This window comes from Amphiprion ocellaris, chromosome 10 (genome assembly GCF_022539595.1).
Source record: "Amphiprion ocellaris isolate individual 3 ecotype Okinawa chromosome 10, ASM2253959v1, whole genome shotgun sequence".
NCBI classification, from domain to species: domain Eukaryota; kingdom Metazoa; phylum Chordata; class Actinopteri; family Pomacentridae; genus Amphiprion; species Amphiprion ocellaris.
In genome coordinates, this window is record NC_072775.1 from 18,519,770 (window position 1) to 18,530,265 (window position 10,496).

General features: G+C 38.6%; 1 protein-coding gene across 1 annotated transcript; it reads right to left on the reverse strand.

Moving 5' to 3' along the window:
• Positions 1 to 1,077: 1,077 nt before the first annotated feature.
• Positions 1,078 to 10,491, reverse strand: dsc2l (desmocollin 2 like). Its single transcript, XM_023286058.3, has 16 exons — positions 10,305 to 10,491; positions 9,920 to 10,010; positions 9,610 to 9,806; positions 8,436 to 8,537; positions 7,961 to 8,116; positions 7,314 to 7,458; positions 7,072 to 7,226; positions 6,811 to 6,945; positions 6,496 to 6,681; positions 6,096 to 6,343; positions 5,753 to 5,895; positions 4,904 to 5,125; positions 3,699 to 3,920; positions 3,267 to 3,382; positions 2,808 to 3,137; positions 1,078 to 2,386 (listed from the first exon to the last, which is right to left on the reverse strand). Exons 1-16 carry the CDS (start codon positions 10,341 to 10,343, stop codon positions 2,189 to 2,191), a joined length of 2,685 nt encoding a protein of 894 aa, XP_023141826.2. The 5' UTR covers positions 10,344 to 10,491; the 3' UTR covers positions 1,078 to 2,188.
• Between the last annotated feature and the right edge of the window lie 5 nt (positions 10,492 to 10,496).

Consider the following 10,496-nt stretch of genomic DNA (forward strand, 5'->3'; position numbering starts at 1 on the left):
TGCAGGGAATAGTAATTAAAAAGAAAAAAACACACACTTTATTGGTAAAATATGGGTAATAAAGCTGCTGCCTTTGCTTGGAGTGCCTTCTTTAGATATTTGGGTTAACTGCTCATTTTCATTATTTTGAGTTAAGTGACTTTTCAAGATTCTCCTAATTGGCCCCGGTGGGATTTTGAGCAAAACCCTTGATGTTCACATCTCGTTCACATCCTCCCATAATTGTGACAGTCTTATTTTAATCTGTGCAGATAATATTGTTGTATTTTTAACAAGATTCCAGTGTTTGATCATAGCGAGAGACCGGTTTCAGTCCAAGAATTAATTTCCCCCTCTTTTTTCGTTCTCTGCTGTCATATTTGATACTCATCACCGCAGTCACATGACAGATGGTCTTCTCTAGACCTTCTGATTACATTTCCAGCCTTCAGCTTCATCTGTAATTCATCACAAAGATGCATGATTTGCATGGCATCAACAAAAGGTGGCGATATTGTTTGGGCGCATTACAGGTTTTTTGTATTATTTGTAAATTATTAATAATAGTCATCCTAAGTGTAATAAGATCGAGAACTCAGGGGGATTTCAATACAATTGTTATACTGCATCATTTATTTATGGAGGTGTGTGGGTATATAGCTAAGATTATTATCTCAATAATATTACAATGTTAAGCCTGTTATTAATTCATTCAAAGTTAATTTGATTGGACCTTTCCGCAGATTTGTTGTATTTTACTATTGACAAAACAGTCAGAATTATGATACAGTACAACTTTTGCCAACAAGTAAAACCACTGTTGGCATGGAGAAGTATTAATAATTACAGAAAAGGCAGAACAGCAAAAGTGCCCCAGCATGATCGGCAGAAAACTGGAGGTAAACATTAGCTCAGGGTAGAAGAGTTTGGCTGTGTGGTTACACTGTGCCATTCACGTTGTGCAAGCTCAGAGTGCCACACCTAGTAAATCATTCACCACAGTACACAAACAGAGAACACAATGAGCAGCTGTCTCTGCCCCACAAATCACTTCTTCTATCTTCCTGCAAAGAACAGAGCCGAAACAGCACAAGGAAATGTTTTCGTTTGTTTATTTTACAGCTTAATGTTCATTTACAAAAAGCATGCTGTAACATGGGATCTGTGAGCAACGTCTTGAGTGCTTCTTGGTGTTACAGTTCACTTTGTTTTCTAGCATGTTCAATGTTAAATGTATTATTGAAATCTTATTTGAAATTATAGTTCATTTAAATTAGACAAAATTACAACTGCTACAGTAGAAAAAGTCAACATGAGAAACATCTTAATTACAACTTCAACAGCCTATTATACAGACATGGGAACCAGATCCCCTTTCGTTAGCAAGTTCATTGGCATCTTTCTGAATCATTTCTCTTTGCTCATATCTAGTCAGAATTGTATTCAGACAATTGCAGGCTATGTCAGTAACACCTCACTCCTCCCATTCACGCCCTTGTGCTGACTTTCACAGGATTACTGTCAGAATGTCGCAATAACCTCACTGACACAGGGCTGCAACTACGCCCAGTTGACGGTCAGAAGCTGCATTGGAATGTGTTTGCACAATTACTGTATGGTTTGAAAAACTGCTACAAGTCAGTGAAAATTATTGTTTAAGACTGATATTTATAAGCACGTCATTTTAAAGGAAACATTGTAGTGTGAAATATGTTCGATGCAGTTGTACTAGTGTAATTTTTTTGACAATTTTTACAAATATATTTTAAAAAACTGTAAACATTTTTTTAAAAAACTAAATCAACCACATGATTGCAAAACTGTGCTATTTACTCTGAATACAAATGATTAAAAAAACATAAACCAAATTGTTACCAACCGATACAAACCCTCAGCCCGTCACAAAAACCAGTCTGAACCTGCAAAACAAAGACTCTAATAGCAAACAACGTATTAATACACAGTAATACACAACACACAGTATGTACAATTAACTGCATCAGCATAGTTTTCAGTGCAAAAGACTTTTACCAAAAAGCAGCAAAGGAACAAAACGACAAAAAGCAATATCAGCCTTGCGTGCACACACTCACACCACCTTCTGGTTCTTTCTCTCATTCATGTTCAGGGGCATACCAAGCACTCAGATCAGAGGCCTCTACATCCTGTACAGCCAAAAGTAAACACTATTATTCTGAAGTGTCATTGTTCACGACTTTCTGCAGACGTCTGCGAGAGTTTTGAACTTTGGCCCCAGTGTGTTTAGAAAGTCGAGGTTATCGGTTTCGCCATTGTCACTGCAGCATCCCACGGAGCCGGCAGCAGAACCCGCCCCCTCGTAGCCGTATGAGTGGATGATGTCGTCCGCATATCGCCTGTCCTCCTCTGTTCCCAGATATCCCAGCTTCTGCAAGACAAAGTGAACGGAAGAGGAAGTGTGTTATTACTTTGACTGAGCCTGGTTGATGGGAGGGAAGATACTGCACCATGTGATAATACAAGGCTGCTCAGGATATGACTGGCAGTCTGATATTACACGGTGAACAAACAACTCGCCAACAACTTGGAGAAATAATATTTCTCACTAAGAAATATTAAAGTTTACAGAGGATACTATCACAGGCAAGAGAACAAGATTATATTACACATGAGAGTTACCTAAGCCCTAACAGATAACAAAGAAGTTTATTAAACCTCAGAGAAAAAAAGGATGTTCACGTCTGGACACATTCTGCTTCTTTTTCCTACACTGTGTGATAACTTCCACTCAGACATGTTTTTCTTGGATTAAAACTAGAAATATGTCAGTAATTATAAAGCAACATTACCTGGTTTAGGTAGCGGCCATTTGTTTGCCAGGTCTGAAGAAAAGCTGCGTCCTGGGCAAATTGTCTGTTGTCAAAGTTCACGCCGCTTCCAAGAAGCTGACCTCCATACTGACCTCCATACTGAGCATCATACTGGCTATCATACTGGCCAGAATAGAACTCTTGCATATTAGTCGTGGAAATGCCACCCTTGTAAAGCCCATTCTCGTGAATGCTATTGGCTCCGATTGTGCTCGAGCTCTTGTTCCCTGGCCATGCTGCATTCAGCATAGTATTCTTAACATCGCCCTTTGCTGCCGTTTCATAAGGGGGAACAATGAGACTGGAATCCTGGACAGCAAAACAAAAACAAGCAATCAGGTAAAAATTACAAAAATAGAAGAGGGGGGATTACAATGACAAAAAGGTTTGTTTACAGGAACTATAAACCCAAGAGTACTTTTATTATTATGTCCTTACCACTGCGTCTCCTGGGGCCTCTGTGTTTGATTTGAGCAGAATTCCACCACTGTCTCCTGCATCATCAAGTTGCACTTTCTCTGCCCTTGTCAAGCAGAAAAATGCAAGAAGTAGAACTGCAATAACAAAGTATGTTAGAAATGAGTTCAGAATGATTGCATTTTTGTAATATGTAGCTCTCATTGTGTGGTCGGTATCAAAAGATTGAGCATCATGGCATTATACTCTGTAGAACGCTATCATATACGTCACTGCTCCGTTCCCAGTATGCAATGAATAAGCTACAAGAAAACCTTGAACTTTCTATCACTCTTCCAGCAGTTTTACACGAGCCTGAGCACACAAAATTTCTTATTTTTCACCTTGTTTCATTAGCTACAAAGTCTAGTCTGTACTATTCTGTTGGCAAGATTATAGTAGTGGGGGACTCACTGAGCAGTAGGAGGAGGGCCAGAGGCAACAGCAAAGCCAGTACACCCAGTCCCCCTAATGACATAGAGCGATCCTTGGCCAAGCAGACTCCATTCCTGCACTGGCAGATCCTTACGTTCACCGTCTGTTCTCTACCGTAGCCCTGCAGATCTGTAACCATCATGGTAACTTGGTATATCCCTGTAGGAAGCTCTTTCATCTGCTGCAACGTACCTGCTGTGTCTAAGGAGAAAACAAATAGTGAAGAGATGTTAAAAAACAATAGCTGAATAGCTTCCATTTGAATTTAATGTTGCACCACAGATCAGATGACTTTAACATAGAAAAAATGTAAATTTGCATTTAGTGTCTGTTTGAAAGTGGCCGATTTTAGAATTTACTTATGGTGTATCTGATAAGGACGTATACAGTACACACAGATAAACTGACAACAGCTATCCACTACAAGTAGTACAGTGCTTCTCGTGAAAGCTAAATAGCAACACCCTACAGGGGTTTTAAAAGATACCCTACAACTACATAAATGCATAATAAATATAAAAGAGCAGAATAATTTGCTTTTAGACCCAATGTTTATAGGATCTATGCACTGGCCTTGCATCAAAAATCCATACTCATAAATCTCAAACATATACTGAAGCCCAGCTGATATCTAAATAATACAGCTGGTTTAACGTGATCTAACAGGTCTTTATCAATACAAGGATAGGTTTGCCGCACTTGTCAAACAGTATCAGCATTACATAGTTCGTCCACCAGGGAGCATAAGTCTGTTTTTGACTGACCTTTTCATTATAGACAACATATAAGCAAAAACAGATTTTTGATTTATTTTTTTTAACAAATCACATTTTTCATTTATGTTCCAAACTGGATGCTAACAATTCATGAACTTTTTACATCTTTTCAAACATATTATATACACATCAGTCTCAAAAACTGAGTATTAGAAGAATTATAAAACAAACAATTTCCACAACATCCTGTCATGCCTGTGTCTTGCGTGTTCTAATACGCTAGAAGAGTTACTCTGACATTTTGTGTTGAAGTTATATTTACACTAAAATACATGCTGGAACACACAAGATTTGGATTGTGCTATTTGTTAACTGGATTGTTAGCTGAAACACTCGCTGTAATTTTCGTACTTCACTGAAAAGAATCTCCTTGACTTAGTTCAAATGTGTGCAAATACAACCACCTACCATTTAGTCTCGACACAGACCATTTGCCATCGTTGTCAGAAGGCAAGGCAAAGGTGAAAGGGGAAGATAAGGGAGGCTGGTCTTTGTCTTCAGCGACAACTACGACAGAGCCAAGAGCTCCTTCCTTCTCACACAACACCAAGTCTTCGGTGGGGAGTTGTGGCACGTTGTCGTTGACATCATCCACCTGAATAATGACGGTTCCTGTACCTGTCTTGGAGCCTAAAATACACGAGAATTACGTTAGTTCACACGTAGGACAGATGTGGGCATGTTGGCACACGGGAACAACAAGAAAGACCATTTTAATTGCAGTCACTTTGATGCTAGTTGGAAGTCTCAAATCTTGACAACCACTGGGATGTGAGCCCAAATTTCAGCATCAGACAGGAGAGCATGATTCACTTTAAATGACTAGTCACATCATATCTTGTCAACAGGTGTTCTCAGGTAAAACAATGCAGGGCTGTATGTTCTGGCTGATACTGTTGAAGGTGGGGCTTGTACTGCTAATAACCTTCGACTGGCCTAACACCACAATCAAAAGGCATGTGGGGGACAAAACATCTCAAAACACACAGACTAAACAGTTTCCCAAACAGCTATTTTCCTGGTGATACCACAAGCTTATCAAGGCACTGTTTCTGTGGTGTCTGGCAAATATCCATCAGGTAATAGGTGTGAGTTAAGAACAAACAAACTGCGCAGTGTTGAAGGTTAGGCTTTCGTTATCGTATGGTGATAAGGGTGAGCAGTTATTGAAGAACAGGAGATATCTTTGATGTTATTTTCAGTATGGTTTATAAAAGTCGTTGACACTTAAGTGTACACCATTCACAAGTAACTTACTAGCATCAACTGCCTTGACGGTGATGTTGTAAATTCCATCCTTGACGAACTGTGACTCTCTGTCAATTGTGTTTGCAACCCTCAGCTCTCCGGTATTTTTGTCGACAGTGATCCATGAGGCTGGGTCTGAGGTCTTGTAATACCTGTGGCACAGTGAAAAAAGTACTTGTGTATTACTAGCCTCATCAGTTTAGCAGTCAAAGTCTGCCCTCCAGTGTTTAAGAGAAGTAACATAAACATGAGTTAGAGTCTTGAAAATTAGCTGCAATTTTGTCTGTTATTTTGTCACAGGAGACAAATAAAGCTTTTGTTAAAAAAAGCAAATTTAAAGAAGACTGATTACTTGATGCCATTGCTGCTCTTGGTCTCAGGATCTACAGCTGTGTATGTTCCTATCAGTGTGCCATTTGGTGTGTTCTCTTTGACAATGAAGCGGACAGTAGGAGCACTGAATTGTGGGCCTTCATCGACATTGGTGACTGCAACTTCCACAGGGATGGACATCCACTTGGCAGTGGTGCCATTCAGCTCAGCTTCATTTTGTGCTGAAATCTCAAGCTTTATGTTTTTGTTGAGTTCATAATCTAAGGGCTGTAAAACACAGGCACAGAAGAAGTGCAATGTGAGCACAAATATGTTGCTATATGAGTCAAGACTTTCAATAACATCTGATACATATTAAATATCATTATCAATATGACTAATTAACAATAATAATATCTTTAATATGAAAGCACACTCACCTTTGTGACGTACAGAAGCCCTTCATTTGTTTTGGGGTCAGTATCAATCCTGAAGTTTCCATTTTCATTTCCTTTAGTGATGACAAACTTTGAAATCCAGTTGGGCGTGTTTATTAAATCTTTATCTTCGACGGGAATTCGAAGGATAAGTTTTTCACCTTCATTTTCTGGCACACTGACATCATACTAAAGAAAACGAAAGGCGATTGTTTTTTTAAAATTAGACAACAATTCTTTAAGGAAAAAAATATTTATGAAACCCTGTTACAATTTATTAGACATTACGTCATTTCCTTTAATATTCTAACCACTTACAGATGCTTTTGTGAAAGTCGGCGGGTTGTCATTGATATCAGTCAGTTGAATTGTTGCTGTTGCAGTACTGGACAGACAATTTGCGTCACCACCCATGTCTTTGATTTGTACAGTCACCAAATGCTTGTCTTTTACCTTAAAAGTACATTTGACAGATTAGTATGAGAAAAAGGCAGAAATTAGGAACAAGACCAATCACTTACATCATCTCATTTCTAAGTAAATATTGTAAATCCTTAACACAATGATGGCAGGGCTCACCTCTCTGTCAAGGGTGTTGGTTGCCGCGGTGATGACACCTGTAGCTCCATCGATATTAAACAGGTCTGATCCAGTCAAGAGGATATACTTGATCAAAACGTGGCGGGACCCTGGTTCGTCTCTGTCTGTAGCAATCACCTTTCCAATCACGGTCCCTGAGGTGTAAATCATGATCATTTAGAGCACTTTACACTGAAGGTCAAATACCGCAGGATTATTGGAATGTATTTCATGTTCCTCACCTGCACTGCATCGCTCTTGCACTGTAAACTGTAATGGGCCTGCAAATTCTGGAGCATTGTCATTCACATCATCTACCTTTATTTCGATGGGCAACGGTAAGTCTGTTGGCTGATGTGTATTTGAGTCAAAAACACTGACCAATATCTGTTAAAAAAAAAAAACATCCATTGTACAAGATTAACACACATAAATATCCAACAAGAGCAATGTATATCTTACCATTTCATGTGTTATCGGTGTCAGATTAGTCGTTTTAAATGCTTTTCAACACCTGTCTTCTTGCAAATAAACTACGAACTATGTCAATTCCAGAGTGAAATCAACCACTAAACAGACCTTCCAAAGAAACAAAACTCTAAATAACCAGGTGATAAAACATAAATCAGCAACTAATTTAATAATTAGGAATCACTTTAGTCAATCTTTAAGAAAATTTGTCAAACACTACTGTACCTAGTTGTAACTAGGCAATTATTAGCTTTTTGTTTGTTTGTTTGCTTTATGTGGCAGTAAGCTAAACTTCTTCTAGAATATGGTCTTAGAAAAACTAAAACCTGCATTTTTCACAGTTTTATGACATTTTATAGACCAAAGGACTAATGTATAAGGAAAAAACTGTTAGTTTGCAGGTCTTTTTCACACTCACTTTAAATACTGGAAACTGCTCACGATCCACTGGTTGGTGCACAGTCAACATTCCACTGCGACGGTTGAGACTGAACACATTAGCTGGATACTCATTGACTCCAGGTCCACTGCAGGTGTAGTAAACGTTGTGCGTGGCTTCCGAATCTGATACGATCTATAACAGAAACCAAATAAAGTCACACTTATTCAAGTAAACAAGAAAACAAACCAGAGTTCAAACAACAGCTTATTACAGCTTGCAGTGTTATGTAATGGATGAAGGGGGGGAAACGTGACTGCATCAACCCAGTTGACAATCTGTTCATTCAAGTAAAGTAATGATCAAATGAAGCTTATGCAATAAACAGGTGTGTTAGAGTGTGCGCAGCGAGAAAAGAAAGAGCACAAGAAAAAACATGAAAAGAAGGCGAAAATGAGGATTTGGATTCCAATTTAAATTTGTGGGGTGTAAAGTTGAAAAAATTTCAAATTACCGTTTCAATGTCTTTCGGATAAGGCCCCTTGTCATTTTCCAGTATGTTGAAGGGTGGAGGACTCCAGCGTCTTTTGAAGCGCTTCAGGAAGCCTTGGCCAGTCTTTGGTGACATGCAAACAAATCAGGAAATTTTATAAAGGTCCATACACTACCATTCTGACCTGTAAACAAGTTATCGGAAACTCTAAAACATAATTCAAAGGACCTATTTCTACCACTTAATTTAATGCATGATTGCATTATAATACCATTCTAATTTAATGATACAGATAAACCTTTTAAAAACTATTTAATGGGTTGAACTGTCATAATAATGTTAGTAATTGTATCAACTAAATATTGTGTGCAGTTTAAAGTCAAAACTCTGTGTTGGTTTATTTAAAACTAAATTTAAGTTGAGGTAACCTAATGAAATTAGCCTAATAACCTAATTTTTCTTCACCTTGAGTTCAGGGTTTCAAGTCCCCCGCTGAACCCACTTAGCATACCTAAATAATTTACGACTGTGTGTTAGAGGGCCTGTAGGCTTAACAAATATGAAGCAAAAGCCATTAAGGGAAGTAGAAGTTCTTTTACAAATAAATTCTAGTAAAGCAATGAATTTTGAATATTTTCACTTGCAATATGACCAATGATGAACTCATGTATGGAGGTTAGGCTACACCTGCTAACACAGTCGATGGAATGTATTGTAGTAGTGCATGTGGCTAATGCTAGCCATATTTAGCAGGGAAATTTGACATTCCTGCCCTTCAGTTTGACATACTAGTGGAAAAGACTGATAATGTTTCATTTTACAAATCTATTCAGCCTACAAGTAACATTAGCTTGATATATGCTAGTAACAACGTTTACAGTTTGCTAATTTGCCCATCTTAGTGACTATTTTTTTCAAGTTTCAGCTGACCTCTATTGAAATGGCACTTCAGGACATTACATTGAAACATGCATTGTAAAGTAATGTGGGAAATATTAGATGGAACAACTTAATTTTTATGAGTAACTAACTTTGAAACTTGTGTTCATGCCAGCAGTCATTAAGCACATGCTAAATAGCAACACCTTGTTAGAAGACAAGCTAAGTCCTCTGACTTAATGTCGTTTACTGGTTGAACATAAAAGTTGCCACAACTCCAAAAGCAGATGCAAACATGACATTTTAGACGTCTTACGTGGCTCTCCTTCAGTGTGTTGTAGACCAGGTGGACTTTCATCTCACTTCTCAGCCCATTGTTGTGCTGAGCCCACACAGAAAATGTCCGCCCTTCTGCTGTCACCGCTGCAGGAGCTGAAGCTACTATCAGTCCGTTAGCCGTTACTGAAAAACTGGGATCACTCGTGGAAAATCCGGTACAGTCGGAGACGTCAACTGAAAAGTGAAAACAGAAAGAGAAGTCAGAAAGCAAAAGCGACTAGAGGGAGATAATTCAAAGTATAAAACGTCTCCATGTGGAGTTAATCACACCGATAATAATGAAGTACCTCTTGAGATTTCGTGTTCGGGCTCAATAGTTTTTGGCACCAGTACGTGAAGGGAGCTCGGTACGGAACAGGACTCCACACCGGACATGATCTACCGGAGAAAGTCGACCTTATAGTGAGTTTCAAACGGACTTGTAGTACTTTAAGTGAGCTGTTTATTCTCTTTAACAGTAATACTGATAAAAGCTAGAACCCTAATAGTCTTAAGTACGCTTGAAGATTCAATAAAGTCTGTAAATGAGGCGTTTACTTGTCTAGCACTTATCAAAACTAGCGGAACAATCTAGTTTACATAAAAAAACAACAATAAGCCTGCCAAAAAATGTAAAGAAACATTTTTTAAAACGTTCTACTGTAGAACAAACAAAAAACTGGAAGCACTTACCCACAACAGGCAAATGTTGAAAATGAAAACATTCGCCATTTTTTTTTCTTAAAGTTTTGGACGCACTTCGTCTCGGTCCCGCCGGACGAAAAGAATGAAGTTTGTGGTTTCTGGGAGTGAAAGGTGATCGAGCTGATGGATGTGTGTCTGTGCCTCCACTTGTGCTCTCAATGCGGACGTTTTTGGGAGCTG

What these genes read in the sequence shown, in the direction of transcription:
- dsc2l (XM_023286058.3), bottom strand. Translation starts at nt 10,343, where the DNA reads ATGGCGAATGTTTTCATTTTCAACATTTGCCTGTTGTGG. An exon ending in CGACTTTCACAAAAGCATCT is followed by an intron (nt 6,682 to 6,810) that starts GTAAGTGGTTAG and finishes CGTTTTCTTTAG; the next exon opens with TATGATGTCAGTGTGCCAGA. An exon ending in AGGCCCCAGGAGACGCAGTG is followed by an intron (nt 3,138 to 3,266) that starts GTAAGGACATAA and finishes TTTGCTGTCCAG; the next exon opens with GATTCCAGTCTCATTGTTCC.